At 40.6% G+C, this 24639-nt stretch overlaps 1 protein-coding gene across 3 annotated transcripts in view; it reads right to left on the bottom strand.

The window, feature by feature from the left end:
- The window catches only part of ntrk3b (neurotrophic tyrosine kinase, receptor, type 3b), a 256972-nt gene that overhangs the window by 25603 nt on the left and 206730 nt on the right, over positions 1-24639 (bottom strand). For all 3 annotated transcript variants that reach the window (XM_049602116.1, XM_049602125.1, XM_049602134.1), the window contains 3 exons: positions 17098-17228; positions 9465-9637; positions 7268-7511 (listed from right to left, as the gene is read on the bottom strand). In XM_049602116.1, coding sequence (XP_049458073.1) covers positions 7268-7511; positions 9465-9637; positions 17098-17228 — 548 coding nt within the window. The remainder of the gene's footprint in view (positions 1-7267; positions 7512-9464; positions 9638-17097; positions 17229-24639) is intronic.

Here is a 24639-nt window from a genome sequence, read left to right as displayed (position 1 = left end):
AACTGACATTGGTCTTTTTTTTTTTTTTTTTTACAAACCATTTCTCTGGTTTCTGCCTAATCCAACATACAGACTTACAAGATCCTCACTGCAGTGTGTGTGTGTGTGTGTGTGTGTGTGTGTGTGTGTATGCGCACGTGAATCAGTACATTATTCAATAAATTATTCAACCATCTAAACTTTCCCCAGTAAATTCACTACTGAGTTTGATAGCAAGAACCAATGTTTGAAAAAAAGTTTTGGACATATTTCTTACTGTGTACCTTGCTGCATATTTCCCCTTTTTTCCACTTCAGACTGGCCAATTCCCCCAACCCTGCGGTCGTTTGCAATGCTAACTCCAGTGTTAGCCGGGGCAGAGTGTAGATACACATGGAGTCACCAGCTGCCTCTTTTCACCTGTCAGTGAGGCCTATAATGTGCTTGGAGGGCCACCTTTTCACTTGCAGGTCTACCCCCCTCTGCACAGACACACTGAGCAACCAGCATGAGTCTCTAGTGTAATGTCAAGGACATGATCCCGCACTGGCTTCCCACATTATGATTGTGTCGGGCACTGCAGTCCAGGATTGAGGTGTGCTAACCACCCTGATACTTCCTTATTAAATTACTGTGTCTTTTGCTCACAGACACATAGATAATCTAAGAGCATAGACCTCTTGCAGCTGCTCTTTGTCTGTCGTTTGACGGAACAGTTAACTCACAGCACCTCCAGTATATATTAGGCTTATAATTGTTCAGACAAGAACAATCAGCTGAACCATTTAATCTTTAAATGGAGCAGTATCTGCCTGCTAAATCAGCTGTGACTTGGTCTTCAGAGACAATTAGACGAACTGGAACTGAAACACACACAGTTTTGTCCTTTATTTGTCCAGAGGGACGCACCTGAGCTCTCACTGTTCCACAGACATAGCGGGAGCTGCCCAGTGTACCCACAGTGGACTAGCTGAGGGTATAGAGAAGGGAATTGGAACAGACTAGTTACTCAACTGTATAGCCTCAATGCAATTAAAAAAAAAAAGTACCAGCATGTTGCCACCATACTTGCCAGCCGTCCCTGTTTTTCCTGAAAGATTCATGATTTTCATTGCCCTCTCCTGGTTTCCTCCCAGAGAAACATCTCTCTAGTATTTCTCCTGATTTATGACAAACTTTCACACCTTTTTTTCCTTTTCATCATCATAACCTGTCTCTGGCACTATACGGTGTGTAAAAGCCCAACAACTCTAAAAATGTACTGCTTCCTACCCATTGGCACTTCCCCCTCTATCCCTCCTTTTCTGACCCTCCAAGGATGGAGAAGGGAACCCGTCAGCTGCCGGTGGACACCTCATCTCCGCACTGACTACGTTATGTGTGTGCAAGTCTGACGGTACACTCTAGTGGCTTGCCCTCCTATGCCACAGCAGGGTACTCAGCTGTATTCCAGGGTCAATGACATTCCTGTTATGCCTTGCTCAGGCATCCAGGACCCAGGATGTGTGGGCCTGGAATAGGGCTGGGCGGTATGACCTAAAATTCATATCACGGTATAAATCGAATCCCTTCACGGTAACGGTATATATCGCGGTATAAATTTAAGTGTAAAAATTATAATAGAAGTGTTTCTGAATGGGTTTTGTAGTTCCTTAGCAAAGCTAAATTGATAAAAAAAAACAACAACAACAACAAAAGCAAAGATATAATGTATTTTTTAGAGCATTTATTGTGCAGAATGCAGATCTCAAAACTCAAAATTAAAACCCAGTACTCTATGGTGCAAAATGTCCCCTGGGATCTATATCAAAAGGTAATTTCCTTCTTTTAGCAAAATCCTAAATGACTGAGTTGTGTTTTTTCCACCTGGACCTTTATGCTCTGCCATTTCTCCTGTAATCATCACGCTGTAACCTGTGACAGGCTGTTATGATACCACAACTATCACACATTCACATATGGAGTTTTTTGTGGAGCCCCTAGCGTCACATAGGTTTACATTACCAAAGGTTTATGACAAACTCTCTTGCCGAAAACCAACTCCCGTGTGCGCACGGCAAGAGAGGAGAGGGAGAGACGCTGTGCTGCTGCCAGAGGAGACACTGAATGAGTTCCCTCTGAGCGGTAAGTCGCTAAAAGAGTCTGAGAAGTCCGGGGCTGTTCATAAAACATTAACTCACTCACAAGTTCTCCAGCAACACATGTTGCACGTGCTACGCTAAATCACGGACATGAACCAGCTCCTCTTGCTCCGCTGTCTCTGTGCTCGCGGCCATTTTCACACTGAGGCAGGTGCGATGACGTCATCGACGATAGGACGGTAGAGCGCAAATCTCGACCGTGGGCCAAATTTATATCATTTCTACCGTCTACCGCATATACCGTGCAGCCCCAGCCTGGAAGGACAGCCTGCTGTGGGTCTCTGTCACAGGCCAAACCTACAGCTTAGTTTCCCTGGCTCCTTGTATTCTGCTGGAGTATCATAATCATTAAATGTATTTAACATAAAAATGCTGATGCAGTGTACTAATGGTTTTATTTTTTCATTCATTCATTAAAAAACATCAAATTGAAAGAAACAAAATTACTGAAACTCAGATTTTCGAGGTTGGCAAGTATGGATGCCACAGCCACAAAGGGCTCATTCTAGCTGGGGTAGTTATGTTACTTTAGTCAACCATAAAGTGTGTAGATAAGCTCTGGTTGCCATATATAATTTACTGAGAGGCAATTTGTTATGTTCAATGCCACAGAAAAGAAGTGCCTTGGTGCTTCACAACATGAAGGAAGGATCCCTAAACGGCTGAATTTCAAGCTGGCTACGTCATCCAGTTCAGCAGAAACACTGTTTCAGTATCAAGGATCCTCCGAGTTCTAGCGAGGACCAAGTCCTTCCTTCAGAGAAATTTCAAGGATATGCATGTATCCTCAATAGGCATGAAGTACCCACAATTCTTTACACACAATTTGCCAGAATTGAAGGCGGGGCCTCTTCACACCTGGGCACTAGGTAGCATGCTTTATTGTGTGTTCACTGAATTCTAGAAAGGAGTCTTGCCAGCCTCTGTAGGGCCCAATTTGGAAGGACTCGTCCAACTAAGGAAGCAAGCTTGACTTTGAGAAGCACTCATGTAAGGTTGCAATGGCCATCATCTTTCACAGCAGCACTGGCTTAAACCGTTTAAAGCTATTTAGATGCTAGCAGCTACAAGTCAGGTCAGAGTCAATAAAAATAAAAGTCTAAAATTAAAGATCTTCCAGATACAATTTGAAAAGTGCAGAGCTGGAAGCCACGGGTAGAGTAACAAACATGACTGATCATGTAACAATTCTTCTCTGGTGATCTATGACCATAGACTGTAGATGAACACTGTGACAGTTCCCCACAAACAAAAGCAGAAAATTTTGATTGCTGCCTGGTGGCTTGCTGCAGTATAGGTCATGGTATTATCAATGCCCACAATCAGCAAAACACTTCAAACTCATGACCATATGGTCATCTCCCATACTGGACATTCACTGATATTTGAATTCATTTGATATATGGCCCGGAGGGTTTTGCTTTTCAACTTTTTAAAGTTGTTTTACAGTTTCCAAGTTCCACATACTTAAAAGACTGTCAGCACTCTTTTGTAAGCTGCTTTTGAGAAAGTAGAGGAGTAGGGACCATTACAACATCATCTGCAAAGAGGAGGACATTTCATCTCTGCAAATCAAGATGCCATGATAAGCAGGGATCAGACTCGCACCTTAACTTCAACTTAAACATTCATGGGTGACTCTAAATCAAGTCAGTTTAGAAATAAAGACGAGAATCTTTTGTTCAAATGCATTTCAGGCTACTGCAATAAGCACAAACATTTTTTCACTGACAGCCATGCAATGATGATCATTTAAACGACACACTCAAATAGCAATTACACACTCAGAATAATGTGTGGTTACCATTATTTCTGTCACAGGGAAACAACAACTTACATGCAAGATGAATGGCATAAGATCTGCCATGGTTACCATAAAACTGGCCTACATGAAGAGCCAGTGTCTAAACATCCAATTACTCTCCTCTACAAAGAGCTTATAATGAGAATTCAAGACTGTGAATAGAGTATTTATATGTCCTTGATGCTAAACCCACAATAAGCTTTGAATATTATATATCAGAAGTACGGCTGGAAAATGGATACGCCATTAAGCTATGTCACAGAGTGCGAGAGAGGTCTTTGATATACTGTAACCTAAACAGTTTTACATGAACATAAAATTCTACTCAGTAGTGAAATTGGTCTTAGATTAAGGCAATGTTGGCATTTATATATGAAATCTACACATGCTTATGTTGTTGTTAAGTTTTACGTGTTTTGATCTTAACAGCCTCCCAACACTGCTGCTCCGCAGTGATCAGAGATCTTTAAACAGAATTATGCATGACCATTATTAATAGTCAGAGTAGTGTTCCTGCTGAAACTTAACAACCTGACACGTGTCTATTCAAAGGCCAAACAAGACACACACTCATCCATATCCCCAGCCTGCACTGAACAATACACACACCGACACACACACAATATTGCCATAATTCTTTAACAACCCAAACAAATAATTCAGATTGTAATAATATACACACCACACAGATGGTGTGCATGGAAGAGTAATATACCAAACACTAAAGACATCCACTCAAATTTCTGTACAAATTATTTTATGTGTGCTGAGCTGCTCACCCAGCAGGCAAGTACTTCATAACTGCTGGCGTTGCCCCCAGCAAGGTCCGAACCGGCCCAGCTGTCACGCTGGGAAAACAAAATCAGACGCACCTAAAGTCATTTCACAAGACCAGGCTATTTAAGTGATCCACATTTGTAGCAGCCATCACTCCATAATATCCACTTATTTATTCATCAAAATGCTAAATTCTTTCACCCTGCAGTTGCCACCTGGTTTGCGGCGTTCAGAGTTGCTAATCGTGTTAAACAGTAAAGAGGACATGAATCGGAAGCTATATAAACAAGCCTCTAAGCATCAGGCTGGAGGCTCAGCAGGCTCATCTCCTACAACTGCTAAACCTCTCCATCCTCCCATGAATGTATGAGGGCTGGTGTGGGGGCCTGGGGCTCCACTGGGGAGGGAGAGCTGTTAACTCTCCGTAGAAAAGCAAAGATGGAAACAAAAACATATAAACAAAAAAACGACCCGAGAGAGAGCAGCAGTCTTCACCCCTTAGAAATACTTTTTTAGTTAGCAGGCCCGCAGGATTTATTTAGGGTTGTTTTGGACCCAATTACAAATAAAGTCAAAAGTACTGTGAACATCTAAACTGAAAATGTACTTTTAGGTGTCAGGTAGAAGCTACTAAAGCTTTGGCCATATGTGCCTTACCTTAAAATGTAGAGAGAGAGACACAATGGTGGCCAACAGCTACATTTAAAGGGACAGTTATTACCCAAATCAAAAATACATATTTTCCTTCTTACCTGTAGGGCTATTTATCAGTCTAGATTGTTTTGGCATGAGTTTTTGAAAGTTGAAGATACTGGCTTTAGACATGTCAGTATAATGGAATTAGATGGCACTTGGCTTGCAGTGCTCAAAGCAAAAAAAGAAAAAAAGAAATCATGACCTGGTTACTCAAGATAATCCACATACGTAGCTTGTTGTGGTCAGTTTCATGCAGGAACTTTTTTTTTCTTCCGAACTACTCCCGCCAACTGTATCACTGTGCAGAAGGAAGTGTACATCTACTGCAACAGGCTGCAAGTCATTTTCGATGGTAGCCTATGAAACTACAAGCTAACGCCCAACACTTGACTGCGTGACTGATATGACATGCAACAAATCAAAGTTGAGCTGGCCTCAACTTTTTTCAGTGCTCCAGTGATGTGGTGAAGCGCTAAACCGGGGGTCGGCAACCTTTACCATCAAAAGAGCCATCTTTGGCCAAAAAATAAAATAAAAAATCTGTCTAGAGCCGCAAAACATATTTGAGTCTCATGTTAAAGGTAACACAGCCTTTTAAGTCAAATTGACATTACTAATAAATCTAATAGAGCAACCATGAATTTGTTTTAGGTGGCTATTCTGCAGTGGGCTAATTTTGATGATTTGGTACTTTCATTTTGCAGCGTTGTCGATAAAAGCAATTAAATTCCATGCACTATTAAATTCTCTGTTCTCCTCTGAGACTTTTTCCTTTTTGGATTTGGAATCCACAGCTAGCCCAGCTAGGGAGAATCAAGACTACTGTAGCCATTGGTAGTGATGTTTTCAGAGGAAAAGGTACCAAGTCACAGATGTATGACGAAAGGTTAAATTAAATAAAACATTTTTTAAATCAGTGAATATGCCACAGGGAGCCATTGGAGAGGGGCTAAAGAGCCACGTGCAGCTCTGGACCCGCAGGTTGCCTACCCCTGCACTAACCGATCATGTTTTTGTTTCTAGCTGTGGTACTGCGTTATTTAGCTAAGTCAGCTGATGCTATGCTAGCTTTTTGAGTGTTGCAGTGAGCACATGAATGCAATGGGGAGACGAAATGTGATTTTAGAATGGGCTCAGGTATTTTTTGACCAAAAACAGATTTTAAATGACATTCAGTCAAGGTGCTTTGTTGCAAGTAGTAGACACACACAGGGTCATGACGACATAACTTCGTCAAGAAGTACTAGGGCAACACTTCAGCGACGACTTGGTGATAATGAAATTGGCCACGCTGTAGCTTTGTCACCAGTATGGTGAATGCAGCTGTTTACATCTCCTGCTGTCAAAAGCATGAGCCTCTTGTCCATGAGTAGATGCAACCTTCTGTTTACATGGTGATACAGTTGGCAGTTGTAGTTAGAATGAGAATAGTTTCCATATGAAACTGCTCACAACAAGGTCTGTGAATTATCTTGAGTAACAAGGTTGAGTTTTTCAGAGGTGTTCTTTTGAGCACCACAAGCCGAGTGCCATTTAGTTCCATTATACTGGAGTGACGGCAGACATCTCCACAGCTTATATCTCTAATACTCGGCAAGTCACACCAAAACAACCTCTTGATTGATGAAAATGAGGAAAAAAATGTATTTTTATCTTTGGGTGTAAACTGTCCCTTTAATGACTACAGTGGATTTGACACTTTTATTGGCATTTCTTTCTGTTGAACATATGGCATCCATGGAAAACATATTTAAAGTGTGTCCTCTTTCCATCTTTCCAGCCTGCCAATCATTTTGGCAGTCTGAACACTGAAACCTCTGTATGTTGATGGTGAATACAGGCATAAATAAGGACTGTGATGAAATCTTACCCTGTAGTAGTCACTGCTGTAGATATCCCTTGACATGCCAAAGTCTCCAATCTTAACCAGCAGGCCATTTCCCACCAGGCAATTACGGGTTGCCAGATCTCTGTGGACAAAGTGCTGGGAGCCCAGGTACACCATGCCCGAGGCGATCTGGGTGGCAATGTGCAGCATCTGGGAAAGGCCCAGCTCTCCGTTGGATTGCAGCGGCTGGCCGTCTACCAGAATCATAGCGTCTGGGCCGTGGGCTCTGAGTAACCAAAAAAACAAAACAAAAACATTGATTTGATGAACTAATATTGATCAGGGAGTTTTCTAGTCTGTTTAAAAGTCAAACTATGTAACTTTAACTGTTTATCTATGATAAAAAACAGTCGCACAAGTAGAGAAGAGTCATAAAGTCAGTGAACTGACTCAGTAATGTCTGTTATGAATCAATATCTATCTAAAGTTTGCGAACATTAGCCATAATAAGCTTCCAGCCATATGGGACCAGAGTTATGCTGTACAGAATTATGCAGAGATTTGTGTTGTTGCTTGTGTTATTTTCTATTTTAAAAGTTATATAATCTTACTCTAACAACAGGATGTTGGAACCTTTAAAGCCTTTTCAGCATGGCAGAGTGTAACCTGTCTGCACTTTAATAAGTACCCCAAAGCTCCTTAGAGTGCTGATAAACCCTTATCCTGAAAGTATTGGTGCCTTTTTTGTACCTATTGAGAATAATTAGCATAACAAAGACAGTGTTAAAAATATAAAAAAAATTATCTGTAATCTGCAAGCACTCAGGCTGCTTTAATTGCAATGATAAACCGTTGTGTCTGCACAGGTTTTTTTTGTTTGTTTTGTTTTTAAATTAATTTCAGGGCTGTTATTTCAGTCTTTTGTGGTTTTAGAGCAACATTTTTATGAATCCCAGCCTGTCAGGAATTTTAACCAAACTCAGGCATTTCATCAAAGTGCCCTAAGTCGTACATTTACCAGTGCAAGTTTACAGCTAGAGTTCTTTCCCCGCTTAGTATTTGTGGGTGACAATGAAGAACTCATTTCCTGTGAGAAGTCCCTGCTGTTCTCTTCACCTTCTTGTCTCTATGACTAAAGACCAGGCGCCATGCGGGGAAGTTTTCCCGCTCCCTCTCAGGCTGTCTTTCTTTTACAATCTCTCAGTTTTAGTGCAATTCAATGTTCTTTGCTTTAAGTGTGTGTGTAATAATTCAGCTCCACTGTAGAGGGATTAGTGGGGCTCTTCCATAGTGTGTGTCTTTTTGTCTCTCTGCCTCTATTTTACTTCACAGAAATCTAGTAGTGGCTGAATGACTGCAGGTCGCCCTCCGCTTATCTGAAAGTTCAGCTGGACCCGCACATCAGATACTCTATTCATTCTTACAGATTCCCCACACATCTCATTTGTTAAATGTGACCAACAGGACCAATAGACCAAAAATCAGCCACGTCTTGCACCTTGCATGAAAGAATTTCATCATTCGCGACATTGCCTTTCATTTCAGGAATGATTTCCCAACAGAAAGTCTTCACGCACTCTGAATGCACACACACACACACACACACACACACACACATGCACTCACGCTCAATCGTAACATGTCATCTTTTCAACTATTGCTCAAACTTCAAAAACAAGATAGACCACACGCACGCACACACACTGCTGCCGTCAACGCACTTGGAACAACACACTTCTTTCCCAGACTGCTCCTGTGCACACTGACATCAACTCCAGTGAAGCTTCCCATTACCAAAGCGCTCGCTGTACAGGCATTGTCGCTTTTGTTGCGGCTTATCAGAGGTCACTTCCCCCGGTACAGTCTGACATTACCGAACAAAAGCACTAAAGCACTCATGTTTGCTAACCCAGAAAGCTGTAAAGTTGGCTGGATATTGTATCGGCGGCAGGAATTTGACAAAGTAATTTTAGTTTTCTTTCTCTTATTGAAGTTTTACATTTACTTCCTGTCAATAAGTTGGCGGACACTTCAGTCTAAAAGTCTTACCAGGAGCCTGAGTGAAAATGCTCCTAGCACAGGTGGCACACCCACACAGACACACATTTGCATTGTAATTAGGCTTTCACCTACTTTAGTTTGCTACTGACTGTCCATATGATGAATTTCTAATTTGCTCAGCCAGCACTAGCCCGGTACATTAAGGTTTAATTGACTTAACCTTCAGTGAAGGACTGACCTGAGGAATTTGTTGAGGTCTCCATGCTTCATGTATTCGAACACCATGATGAGAGGGTCTCCATCTACACACACACCATAGAATTTAACGATGTGATCATGCTGCAGATTGGTCAGCAGCTCTGCCTCCCTCTGGAAGTCCTTTCTTGCCGACAGGTTGGGATCTTTCAGTGTCTGAAAAGGCAAATACAAAAGTCAAATTTACACATTCAGAGAAGGTAAACATTAGAATGGATGGTTAGGGCGGTCGTAATGAGCACACAAGGCCTGACCCAGTCCAAGTTTGGACAAATCAACTAATGTATACTTTGCAGCCCTCAGTACCTTACAGTCCACTGTGCCAGTCATTTGTCTGATGGTAAATTCCACTTAAAATCTATGGGAGTCAGCTGTAGAACTATATACAGGATACATAAGCTTTATTATAATAATACTGGTACATAAATTGCTTGATGTTCATTTGTTGAAGCAAAACTAGTTTACCACTTAGCAGCCATATGAGGGCAACCTTCTGGACAAAATTGGAAATGTTTGTAAAAATTGACAATGACAACTTGAATGTGCCATTACTTTAGGCCTCCTTGAGGTTTAAGACAGAAACATCGTCTCCTACAGAGGAGGAACACAATAAACCATGTTGTTGGTTCATCCTCAACCTCCGGTCCTTTCAGGAACACACTTTCTTTAGCTGTATCCAGTCTCTGGCCCCGTAATTGTCCTGCATTTTAAATTACACACTGTGCTCTTCTTTTTTCTCCTGCTGTCCTAAATAATCCAATCAGTTAACTAATTTTTGGTTTGAATTATCCATTCAGTACACCCAATTTGTCCTTCAATTTGTAGTCGTGCTCGAGGCTCAGCTCGAGGGCTGACGTCTGCAGTTTGGTCAGTCCACCACTTCGGTCCAGACTGAACTATCTCAACAATTATTTCATAGATTGCCACAAAATTACAGTCAGGCATTCATGGTCCCTCATGGATGAATCCTATAGGGGTGCAATGATCCATCAATCTGATGGTATCATATGGTCAATGCAAAGTGAAAACAGACATTCTTATCATCGATTTTAAGATACACCATTATGTCAAAATTCAAATGGCATGTCACTGTCAAAGTAGTACTAGACAGATAGTGGCAAGCAGCCAAGAAAAAGATGAATTTATTCCGTTCTTGGGAATTAGCAGCAGTGGAAATATTTTGGATTTCTGAGAAGAGATGCATCAACAGACGAAGCACATGTCATATGCAACCAATTTAACAAGATAAAATACTCAGAAAACGTGACAACCTGGCCAGGCATCTCACTCTACTAACTTGTTGCTCTAGTTTCAGCAATAGAAGCTGCTCTCTCTCTTCTAACAATGTTAGAAAGCTAATTTAGACTTAATAGGCTGTGTTACCTTTATTATAAGGCTAAAGTATGTTTTGTGGCTCCACACAGATTGTTTGATTGATTGTTGATAGTACAGGTTGCCAACCCCTATGCTTGGCCAATTTATGCATGAAAAGTGCTAAAGCTGATAGTGGTGACTTGCAAGAAATATTTTTTCCTATGAACATTGACAGTTAATATTGAGCTGATTTTGATACTTTTGTTAAATGTTCTTATTTTTAAGCATTGAAGGGGTGGCAGCTTCTTCAGTAACCTAAGCAAATATCAATAAGATGTCCAAAGAATTGGTATAATATTGAGTCTTGATGAAACTACTGATGTACACTCCCAGAATCCTACAAATGTGTTGATCATCTCACTATTCCTCTGGTACCACCAAAATGTTTTCAGTTTTTTTTTGAGTGAAATGTCTCTACTACTGCTAAATGGATTACTATGACATTTGATACAGATATTTAAGGTCCCCAGTAATGACCTTATAGGTTTGGTGACTATTCATCTACCATAAACCTGCTGCCACCAGCAGGTCAAAATTTAAACCTCTTCAATCTTTTGTTTAGGACCAAATTAAACTCCCTAATAAAAGTAATGCAATTCCCATCAGCCTCAGCTTTACTAACACATCTCTGTTCGATGCTAATTAAAAAAAATGTTAGCATACTAAACAAAAATGAAGAACATGCTAAAAGTTAGCATTGGCATTAAGAGGATGTTAGCATTCTGACTTTAGCATTTAGCTCAAAGCACCACTGTGTCCAAGTACAGCTTCAGTGAGCAGCTAGCATTGCTTGATTGATTGATTGTCTCAATCAATCAATTTTACTTATAAAGCCCAATATCACAAATCACAATTTGCCTCACAGGGCTTTACAGCATACAACAGGGGTGGCCAACCAGTCAGAGACCAAGAGCCACAAAAAATTACCGTGGTACTATGAAGAGCCACATCATACACGTGTGCTTACAAACGCACTCCCTCTGTCAAACAAACACAAAATGACATAAAATCAAAATCCAAACAATTTCAATTTCCAAAGCCAGATTTATTTATCTCACACACATATGAATAACCATGAATAGAGATACACACACAGAGAGTCTCTCCCTCTCTCATACTCTCTCCACACACACTCTCCCTTTCTCATACTCTCTCCACACACACAGACACACACACAGTCTCTCCCTCTCTCATACTCTATCCACACACACAGACACAGACACACACACACACAATGAATTGATTTTTTATGACGGATGGAAGAGCCGCACGCCGATGGTTTTAATTAATGGATCGAAGAGCCGCACACTGATAGGCAAAGAGCCACATGAGGCTCGCGAGCCGCAGGTTGGCCACCCCTGGCATACGACATCCCTCTGTCCTTAGACCCTTGCAGCAGATAAGGAAAAACTCCCCCAAAAACCCCTTTAACGGGGAAAAACCTCAGGAAGAGCAACTGAGGAGGGATCCCTCTTCCAGGACGGACAGACGTGCAATAGATGTCGTACAGAACAGATCAACATGATAAATTAACAATAATCCTGTAGACTCCTGTCTTGGTGTCTTGGGTGTGGTGGCTCCAAACATTATCCTCTGAACTATTTTTTTTACACCCACTCATCTGTTACTGCTTCCAGCTCATGTTGTTGATGCACTTGTTTGCCCACATCCTCCCCAAAAGCACCAGATTGACTCCATGGGAATAGAGTAGATAACAGTTGCTGTTTGATTTTTGGGTTTGCCTGATGGTGGATGGTAAACACAACACTGAGTCCACACCAAATTGTGTTAAATTGCCTTCATATTTATCAATAATAAAGCTTTGAAACTGTGTCTGTTCTGATTGAATAGCATTTTCTCTGCTGTTAAGTAGTACAGCATACAGTAGGTGGTCAGAGCATGTGAGCCGAGTCCAAAGTGAATTTTTTAAGAAGTTGGAGCAATGCCTCATCTACTGCTCCATCCTACTCCGATTTCACTCTGGTATAGCTTGCAACATGAGTTCAAAGCGTGCCCAACCCAGAATGCATCTGTGTATTGTGCACACACTATTTCCTGTCAGAAATCAGCTGCTGTGAGCTTGACAATGGAGTTTACAAAGTACTTTCAAAAGGAAACTAAGAAGTCAGACATGTATATGCTCCCTGTAACACTAATGCAGCTTTTTTCTTTATTTGGAGTGAGTGTTGAGCGGATTTGGGTGGACGCGGGGTGAAATCTGAATTACACGCGGAGCAATGTCGAGCAGAGCGGCCTGAAGCGGTTTTGACCGGGGGAGCAGAGGGAGCGAACAGCTTGGTGAGCGAGAAGGGGAAATTCTCCCCACTCCACTACGCTCTGTAGGTGGCTATGCATTATATCCACCTAATAATCCTGTACATAGTTTTTTGGCAGCTGGCTGGAACATCCGTACACAGAACAAATTGATCTGATTGGTAGACGGATCAAGCAAGGAGTACCGTGAACTCCTTTGAAGTGGAGTACACATGAAACATCAAATCTTGATGGGATGTCGGTTAAAGCCGCCAGTATCAGTAAAAAAGGGGAAAGAAATCAAATAACAGCAATAACATGCCTTATTGCTGCCTCTATTGGAGGAAAAAAGACTCTTGACACCTCATCTGCAACAAGAGAACACAGCAAGTTGCCTCTCTTGATCTCCTTGGCCTGGAGTCCTGCTTTCTCAGCTTGCTGCTGACGTTATTACAGATGGAAAGACCTTGGGATGGAAATACATTTACTCATATGTGCTGTTCTTGCAGTGAAGTGCTGGAGGTGGTTGAGATGTACGGCAGAGTAGGTAAAATGGCCATAAAATTCTATTACCAAATCAAACCGCACTCTTAAGGAAATGTTTCTTGTCTGGGCATCCCTCCAAAACAATACCTTCAAGTGCTCGACTACAATAAATTGAGGCAAAGCGCTGCAATGAATTTTCCCTTTGTTGACCTTTAAGTGTATTCGGAGAGCCTCTTTCTGCTTTATCTCAGACAGGAACATGTTCAGATGAAAATGCACATTGCATTGTGTTTTAAAAATGAAGAGGTCCTTGCAGGGGAGGCTCATTGGAAAACTGCTTTTTCTTCTAACTCTTTAATACTAAGAAAAGGATGTGACAGTCAGACACACCATCATCTTCTTCTCAACTCTTTGGCTAAGTTCTGCTGTCAAGGTCAGGATGGTTTTCTGACTGGATTTTTTTTTTTTTTTTTTTATGCAGGGTGGGTTTGCTGAGTCTGCAACTTAATATTCAGTATTACCCTTCTTCACATTCAAACAGTTGCTCATATTCACACTGGGAGCTGGCAAGCACAATTTAATGTTGAGCACTGTGAAAGCATTGAGAGCCACCATGCAGGGGCAATGCCTCCAAATGCTTTAAGCTCTTTAAAACAAAGCATCCAGCTCACTGGAGTATTAACTTTGCTTGACAGTAATTGCCAGTCCCTAGGCTGATACTTAGACAAGTTTTGAGCGAGTGTAAAGACAGGTAGAGGTTGGGGCACCTCAGGTGGGAGAGCCCTCTGCCTCTATCCAGAGCACTTTTTTTTAAATCTCTTTTTATCTACACTGTGTCTCAGGTTACATATGCCAAAACTCCCTACTAACAATGGGCTTCATTCACCAATATCTTCCCAAGGTTTTTGTTAAATTTGTCCTTAAAAAAGGTCCTAAGAAAAGTCGACGTCAGATTCATGACATGTTCTTAAACCGCAGCATTGTTCGCACCTGTGTTCTTATAATGACGAATCCCATTGTCCTCGCAAGTTGACAGCGCATGCCAGTTGATCCAAATTAGCATGTAAATACCTCACAAATTCCAATAAAAGAGCTTGAGACTGCATGGCCGTGTGCACACATAAACTGCAGAAGAAGAAATGTTGAAAGAATTAAGTCAAGAAAGCCCAACTTAAAGTTTGCAGAAAACAAAAACCAAAAAAACTTAAATAGTTCTGAAGTGGAGGTACTTCTGCGGGAAGTGAAAGCCAAGCGCGCTGTCATATTGAATCATATTCAACACAAAAAAACCAACAACACATTAATCAACCGACTGACCTGCAAACTGCAACCTTGATGCTGTATAGCATAATTGTCAGGACTGACTGGCTGTTGTCAGGACAACAGAGACGTGTGCCATGGTGCTCTCCAAGCTGTGCATGTGTTTGTGTTTATGAGAGAGGAGTTGGAAGGTGGATTATTTAATGCAGTGTTTCTAATTAATAACTTACTCAGAACGCTGCTTTGTCACCTTTTGACCTGAACCACACGTGATATTTTCAGGCATGATTAATCACTAATTATTAGATGCCATGGTTCCCATTAACATAACTGATGTGAATTCTTTGTTTTTATTTTAGAAGACCATAATGCTTTTTGTAAAGTAGTTATTAAGAAATGTTATAAATATCATTTAATAATATATATTATATTATAATATTACGCAACTGTAGAATTGAAATAAACACAATAACCAAAGTGTTTTGCACAAAATGTGCATGCGTTTTCATGAGTGTGCATAGATTCTGTTTTTACCTAAGAATAAATCCCAAATAACAAAACAAAGGTGAATGATGAAATGTTATTGAAAACTGCATAACAGTTTGTGGGCCTCATCCATTCTTTTTAAGAAGAATAATGATGCTGTTTTATCCTGCATAGTTTACCTTTATTCACTTTCTTGCTGGGGGTTAGATTAGAACCGGGGTGTCGAACTCATTTCAGTTCAGGGGCCACATACAGCCTAACTTGATCTGAAGTGGGCGGAACCAATAAAACCAATGCATAATAATCCATAAATAAAAATAGCTCAAATGATTTCCCCCCTTTTTTTTTTGTAAAGACGCACAAGTACAATCTATAAATGTTCAGCTGTTTATAAGATAGATGAGCGACCTGAGATGTTTTAAGAAAAATAAGTGCAATTTCAACAATATGTCTCAGTTTTTCCACATTCAGTCAGTCTACTTCTCGCTGTCATTACATGTGCATTTAACCATACATTTCCATTTTTTAGCAGAAGTGTTCTACCAATATTGTCTTAGGATAGAAGTCTGATACAGATTCTTTGGTACTGAAGCTGCTGATTGACAATATTTCGCACAATGTTCAATATCTTTCAGTATTCTGTGTTTTTTTTCAGAGAACTGTATTCTGGTCAGGATGGAAAAGCCTCTGAAGCAGCATTTTATATGAAGCAGCTACTCATTGTTTAAGTTGCTCCTAAAACCTGGCACCTCTTAGCCTAGTCTTCTAGTGGGCCAGATTGGATCCTTTGGCGGGCTGGCTCTGGCCCATGGGCCATATGTTTGACACCCCTGGATTTGAGGATTGATTTCACTCCCATATGTGTCCATTACTTGTGAAGCTACAATCAGGAGACAGTTAGCTTAGCCTAGCTTATGTGCCACTCTCGCTGTTGGGAGATGTCTGCCAAGAGGGTTTTCTGCCGTAAAAGGATTTCTTGGTTAGGGTTAAGAAAAAAAAATTGTGGTTTGGGTTAAAATGGATAGATTTCCAGGAAAACTTTCTCCCATGTGTGCCACATTCCCTCACTATGCCCTACTAGAAAGATTACTGACTAGAGGCTATTGGTAAGACTAGTGGTACTAGATACACAGTGCTGGTGATTGGACTGAGGAGTGGGCCATAAAATTCACGATACTGCGTATCACATGATTTGGGCCAACGACTGTAGTTTAATCTAAGCAGATACAATGTAGATACAAGGCCAGGTCATGCCACTGAGTCTCTGCTCTTTGCTCGGGAGAGAGCAGGATTTAAAGGTAGCTTAAAGGTGAGCAAGGTCAGGGCTCGAGACTGATGTCGCCTGTCAGAGGGCTCAGTGATTTATGATGGCACAGCCCACTGCAAGGCCTGGTGATAGGTCAAAACATCATTTAACAGCAATATTGGGCCTCCACAGGAGGGCTCACCTGGCTTTTGGCACATTTCATTGTGTACTTATGACTGCTGTATTTTTTGAATTTAGAGACTGAGACATAGACAGCAGTGCACATGACATGGACATTACTTCTTTTGTTCCACTGTGGTATTTCTGAGTGCACTATATTGTGGATAAGGCTTGCTGTTTCCCCTGTTTGTGTAGTGATCTTCTCATCTGACCCTCCACAGGAAAGTGAATAAGTGTAGTACCCAAAATGTCGTACAATTTCTTTTGTGCTGTTTACAACACACATACACACACACACACACACACACACGACCACACAGAGAAAACGTACCTTGACAGCCACCAGCATCTTGTCCTTGGTGGGACTGAGGTTGTAACACTCTGCCAAGAAGACTTTACCGAACGCTCCTTCACCCAACTCCCTCTTCAGGATGATGTCTCTCCGCTTTATATGCTGGACAACTAAACAACAGACAGGCAGGGAGAGAAAAGGGGAGAGAGAAAACAGTGACAAGAGTCATTTTAAAGAAACCTTTGCTCAGATATTAAACCTTAGCACATTTTTATGGGACAGAAAGTCATACAGTATTTGCAGAAAAATATATTTAGAGGGAAAACTTTACCCCCACATGAATATCATCATCTTTAAAGCATGGGTATGAGCAGATGTAAAAGAAGAAAAGACAGGCAAAGAGAAGGAGCGAGAGAATATGAAGCAGTCAGACAAGAGAAGCAAGAGAGACAGAGATACAGTGTACTGGCAGCTGTATGTGCTGCACTGTGGGTGCAGCTACTTTGTAGTACTTAAAATTCTAGTCAAGATTTCAAGTTGCTAAAGATACAGTACCAAATATGTCATGCTGAATTACAAGGACGTGTGCACAAAATGATGCACGAGACATCTTAAATTTTCTCTTTGATGTAATAGTGAATCCATAAAAAACAAACGTCTTGAATATTTGAATACTCCTCTTAATATAAGTGCGATACAGCTTCATTGAAGTGCTGAAAAAAAAGCAGTTACAGAATATGTGATATTGTCAAACTGTAAAAAATGTTTTATCTAACTTTGAAGCTACTTAAGAGAGAATATTGGGAACATTAGGGTTCAAGTGGTTTTAAATCTCCAAAGTGCAAATAAACTGTGAGATGACACTGGACCTGCTGAGCTGCAAATCCCTTATCTGGATCTGTTGGTTATACTGTTGGCATTGAAACAGCACAGGAGGGACATTTTCTAATGAGAACAGAATTGTAAAATGTCTACTTTGGAAAAATCTCTGTGAGGAACATAAAGCAAAGCGTGGTGAGAAAACAGTCCCTCTGTCACTGTCTATACTTCTTATTCTATTTTCTCCTAATAACTCACTCTAACAGGATCATTTTAGAGTTGCGGGACAGTTAAAGGGGACCTCCTATGCTCATTTTCAGCTTCATAATTGTATATGAGTTTTCTAATAGGACACGTTTACCTGCTTTAATGTTCAAAAAAATACTTCATTTTCCTCATCCTGTCTGTGCTGAACACCTGTATGCACTCTCTGTCTGAAATGCTTTGTTTTAGTGCCTGTTTCTTTCAGTCTTCTCCCAAAAAGCCCAGTCTGCTCTGATTGGTCAGCATTTCCAGGTACTCTGCATCTTTGAGTCTCTGCTCCGTCATTGCAGCCGGGGAATAACAGAGAAACACGACACTTTCTACAATAACAATCACAACTAACAGCTTCTAAACACAACTGGACATGTTTTAGCAGGCATATGATCCAGAACTGGGGAGAAATTAACAAAATAAGCAAACAAAATTACATGTTTCCCTGAAGTTCACAGGTGGCTACATATAGTAGTGTAATTGCAGCTAGGAAATGACTGAGTTTAGTGGCACTTTCTCCCATTAAAAACCACAAAGTAAAGCCTCTTAACACACCTGGATATGTTCCAGTGGAAATATGATTCAAAATCAGTGAAAAATTAACATTTTCATCCAAGATTATGCTTCCCTGAAGTTAGCACGTTTCTACAAGTAGCAGTGTACTTGGAGCCAGGGAATGACTGCATATGGTGGCACTTTTTCCCATTAAAGACCACCAAGTAAAGCCTCTTAACACAACTGGACATGTTCCATCAGAAATATGATTCAAAATCAGTGAAAAATTAACAACATCTTTAACCAAGATTATGCTTCCCTGAAATTAGCATGTAGCTACACGTAGCAGTGTACTTGGAGCCGGGGAATAACTGCATATAGTGGCACCTTTTCCCATTAAAAACAAACAAGTAAAGCATCTTAACACAACTGGACATGTTCCAACAGGAATATGATCTGAAATCAGTGGAAAAATTAACATTATTGGCCAAGATTACATGCTTCCCTAAAGTAAGCATGTAGCTCCAGTAGCACAGTATTCCTCCAGCTGGGGAATGACTGTGTATAGTGGCACTTTCTCCCATTAAAAACAAACAAGTAAAGCCTTTTAACACAACTGGACATGTTTCAGCAGGCATGTGATCCAAAATTGGGGAGAAATTTTGAGGATTACTTATGTTTACCTCATTATTTGAAACTTTGGCGCCATTTAAGATGAACATCCTACATTGTAAAATTATAAATATGACAAATAACAAAAAGCATATAGGTCTTTCTATTTGGGATGTTGTGACCTTCAGCTCTTTTTTTCCTTCCATAGTCTTCCATTGATTAGCCTAACAAAACTGGTAGCCTAAATCTTGCAAGTTGACCACACTCAGGCAGAAAAAGTGAAAAAGCCATAGAAACAGGAAGAAAGAGAAATTGTGAGAGAGAAAGTATGTAGCCTGGCAGGTATCAGGGGTAAAAATGTTACCCCTGATACCTGCCAGGCTCGGTATGAAAGAGTTGGGAGAGTGTAGGAGTTGTTGGCTCATGAACAGAACTGCTCTTCAGGCCTGACTCTGAATAAAACATGACAGCTTGTAGGTTTACCATGAAATCGCACTGCTTCTATAAAGGCCCACACTTACACACACACACACTTATATATTTATACATAGTTTCCCGACAAGACATTTAGACGATGATGAGAGGCACTACGTGAGTGCTTCACATCACGATATACAAGGTTGGACGTCATGGTGAGGTGTAGAGTGGTTCTCTCTGCTTTTAATGAATTAAAATAAACAAGCATGTTTAATGCTCAGCAACAGGAAACAAAACCACAGGTAAAGGGCCAAAACAAAGTTATTAAATATTAAACTGAATCATGGATTAGAAAATAAATTAAATGTGAACCTCTGGTATTAAATTAAATTCTAGCAGTTGCAATCAGTCTCCAATATTTGTCTAACCATTATATGATACAGTATATAAAGGAGAATTTAAAGAAGTTATTATGTTATTTATTCATACCTAAGCACAGATAATTCAGTGTTTGTGCACCACTCTTCTGTTAAGCTGACCAAAGCCTTTTATGAGCCTGGACTTCACTGCAAAGGTGTACCAGCATCCATTCCATACACAATAAATACATGAGGCACCATGGGATGATAACGCAAGGCATTAAAAGAAGGAACCAGAATTTTAATCTCATTTACAATAAAGCTAAATCACTTGATTTTATGCAGCAGAGTCAGGTTTGACAGTGGCATCACTAATTCAAGGCTCACTTCTGCATCTTTTATCTAGGATAAAGTTGTGTACTAAATATTTGTAGGTATTGACTTAACAGTCCTTGGGAAATTATGTACTATTATGTAGGAGAGTTTATTTCTTCAGCTGTAACAGCCGGCTCTTGACTAAAGACTAAAGGTGCTGCTGAGACATCCTGCATCAATTTCACAATATATCTTCAAGGTTCTTACAGGTTCTTGTTAGCCTGGTCACCAAACTGAATGTGTCTTTGGTCGATGAGAAAACTTCCAGGATCTTTATCCATCCTCCATCTGTGTGTTCTTTTTACCACACTTGGCGGTCGCATCATCACGTATCATAGAAAATATGTCATTGAGCACACAAGACTATATGTACTGAGAAAACACTGATGTCCCTGCAGCGAGAGCTCATGAGCTGTTGCATCTGTTGTCATCAGCAAATATAACAGAGAGACATCCTGAAATTTCAGCTTTTCCGTACACTTCAGGCTATTTGATCTTTTTCTACAGATGAATCAGTTTACTTTAGCCTACAATTTTCAGCTGACCCTTCACTGAGTCCTACCATCTGGTTATAGTTGCTATGCCTGTCTAACTTTCAGTTGTCACACGCCACATATGCAGGTTTCAGTGATGATCTTGGCAGAATTACTGGAGGTAAGGATCCAGTATTATTGATGCTAACATATCGTCATCTTTAAGATACACCTTTATTATTAAATTGCCATGGCATGTCTGTGTCAGACAGTTCAGACAGTGCTAACAACCCAGTACCAGGCAGATAATGGTAAGCAGCCAAGAAAAACACAGTGTGGATATTCACTGATATCGTCTCATATGGATCCTCCAAGGCTCCTAAATAATCTAATTGAAAACGTATCGTGGCAGACTTTCAGATATCAGCAAATAGGGCATTATTGTCCAGCAAACTGATATAATATTGTGTTGTGATGAAACTTGGGATTTACACCCCTAAGAATTACCATTCGACAGTCTTAGTAACTTTTGAAACAACAGGTCCTTTGTTTCAGACAGGTAGACAATAGAAGCTCATTTCAGCTATATCATGCAAGCTAATTATGCTAATGTTGGCTTCATAAGTTGACTAAAAATAACTGTCTGCAGCTGGCATTTTAATGTGTCCTGCTGACTTGTTCTGAAACAAGAGTCCTGTAAAAGGGTCTTGAATATGCACATAATGGCTATGTACATGATATGCTACAAGAAAAATACTTAAGCTGCACGTCTCCAGGAAAAAGTCAGCATCCTCCCCAGCTAGTGATGCATTTCTAAGATGTGAAAATAAGATATTAGCATTTTTCTTGTGTTGAAATAACCCTGTTGGTCAGGTTTGCTCACAAACTTGGACAAGACAGAGGTTAAATTTATGCTTTATAGTATAGTAACTGGTCTTTTTATATAAGAAAAGGCACTTTGTTTGGCAAGTGTGATGCTAGGATAGGTAACAACCTTAGCAAAGGTTAGATTGTAAACTTCCCCAATCTCAGAACCCATTGGTTATTGGTGTGACTGCTTCAAGTCTTTGGGGGCAATGGCCAATATATTTCAAAGATGGTTTGGCCAGCGGATATCCAGGCCAAGACTTTCTCTTCCATGCACTGGTCATTTCGGCTAATCTCTATAAAACAGACATCTGTCGGTGAAGATTCTCAGTCATCCAGGTCATGGTAATCATAAGCACTATATCGCTGACTAAGTCGTTGACTCTGCAAGGGTTCACACCCACACAGGGTTTCAAGGCTGCAACTCCATACCAGTCATTTAGAATTGAAGAAGCTTCTTGGATGAGAGGTGAAACGTCTTCAAGAAACTAAAGCAAGTCCAGCTGCCTACGATATAGCACTTATGAAACAGACATCTGCCAACCCAGTATCACGGCGAAGAGTGTAATACACCCGCAAGCCATTAATGAATAAAAAATAAAAAAATCAGGCATGCATCATCATCTTACCTGGCGGAGAGGGGGCTGGGAATGATCTGTTTATTTTTCGTGGGTCCGTAGGCATCAAAAAAATTATCGCCCCCTGCTGGTACTGCAACTTCAAGGAGGCGTGTCTTTTACACTTCTAAGCGAGGTAAACCGTGACCCTGACACGGGATCCCCTATGGACCGGCGGGTGTATTACTTGCTTCACTGTGATACTGGGTTGCATCTGCATATGAATTGATCATCCATTCATACATCATACAATATCCAATGGGTTCCCAGATTGCTTTTCAGCCAATATGTCAATTTCAACAATTTCAACCACAACAACAAAATCTTGTCCTGTTGCCTATATTCTGTATACATAAGCAGATCTCAATTTCTATGGATAAAAACATCCCCATATTTAACAGCTGAAAGAGCTGCTGATGTTAATCTGCACACAGTGAGGTAATCCTACCCAGTGGAGGTGCTACAGGTCTTTTAGGAAACCTGGGACCCCACAAAATGTAGTATGAAATGTCACTGACCTTGAAAGTAACATTAAGATATGGTCAGGTTGTAGGTTGCAAGCTAGATAGCCAGGCATGCTAACATCTGCAGTCTACGTTAGAGCAGACAAACACACTGTTTTATCCATTACTTACACTTTTGTTCTTATGTTTCTGGTTTTGGAGAGTTAAAAAAAAACAGAACCCATCATCCAAACTCTTCATGTATGGAGTATCTCTCTTTCTACAGCCCCGTGCTTGACAGGCTGCACTGCCTAGTTATGGTTGCTAAGCAATGATTGAACAACCGCTGTTCAAAGGGAAGGGGTTTAAGTCAATTTAATAAATACATACTGTATCTACGGTGTGATTGGTTACCACACCACAATTTCCCAGTTCATTTATTTGAACTCTTACCACCTGTGATCTCGCTATGCAACTAGATGATTTGCGGTGAGAATAATAAATTGGAGGCAGTAGGTCCATTTATTTCTTGCACTGATTGCTGTGGCTTTATCCAAAAGGAGTTAACAAATGGTGTAATCGCTAAAATGCTTTCCCCATTCATAAACACAGATTACTAGTTTACAATTTGACCATTCCTCTTTTTTTCTGTGATATCCGCATAATCACCAGACCATCTGGTCGTGATTATGTCAAGGTGATTTATAAAGAATATCACCTGCTCCACTGGTGTTCCCGTCAGACTGTATCTTAACCACCATTTCTGAAATCAGTGTTAAATATGAAGACATGTCCCAGTTTTAAAGTAGATCAGAACACAAGTGTCTGCAGAAACTGGCAGTCAGTTTGCCGGGTGAGAGCCCCACCAGGGACACTCACACATCACTGCTGTCAAAGCTTCATCCTCTAAAAATCTGCTTTCCAAGAGCCGAGAAAAACATCCTTAAGTCGATACACATACATTTTAATTCAAAATGTGTTTTGACTCGATTTCGAAGGCCAAATGTCTCTGACACTTTCTCAGCTGATAAAGGAACTGAGATTTGTTTCAAGTCTTAAGAGTTTCCAGACTTAACATCTATTCCCCACTGAATCCTATCTCTCCTTCTCAACTATTGTACTTTCTTTAAGAAAATATGAATAATCTTTTATCTCTGCTTTAATTCTTTTTCTGTGCACGCCTCCATCATTCACGATCATTCAAGGATCAGTGTTGGCCTTATTATCGCTTGCCTGTCATGCTGATGATCCAGGTATTGGAGCTTATACTATTGTCGCACCCACCATTAAGCCTCTATGGATGAGACAGTTGGTGAAATGCCCAAAACATGTAAAAATGTGAAGGTTTTCATCTATCAGCAGACGGACGCTCAGAGACTGTTTCAACCACACAATGCCAGAATGTGATATGATTTTTCTAACTTTCCCTCAGAAGTTAGTATGTGATTGTTATCTTGACTTTTACTTTATGCATCTTCTCCTTCGCAGTGAGGTGAGGTGATATTTCAGAGATGGATTTCTTATCTCACATGTGCAAACTGGTAATCTGCATCTTATCAGTCTTATCACAATATCTACACTTCTAACTTTGACATGATGTAAATTAACTCAACTGAGGCACACTCAGTGTGAAACACTGTCCACTCTCCTTTCTGATATGTCTGCCCACTAATCACACAGAGGTAGTCACCCCTCGCTGCTAGATGAACTCCTTCTGCACTTTTACTCCAGGAATTGTTGGTAGGAACCGTTTTTTGCTCTCCTTAATGCATTATGAGTTACCCACTGTGATCTGTTATATGACAGGTTACACTGCAGTCGGAAAGCTAAAATATGCCTTAACTGTAGG

This window comes from Epinephelus fuscoguttatus, linkage group LG2 (assembly GCF_011397635.1).
Source record: "Epinephelus fuscoguttatus linkage group LG2, E.fuscoguttatus.final_Chr_v1".
In the NCBI taxonomy this organism is placed as follows: Eukaryota; Metazoa; Chordata; class Actinopteri; order Perciformes; family Serranidae; genus Epinephelus; species Epinephelus fuscoguttatus.
This window is presented reverse-complemented; position numbering and strand designations above follow the sequence as displayed.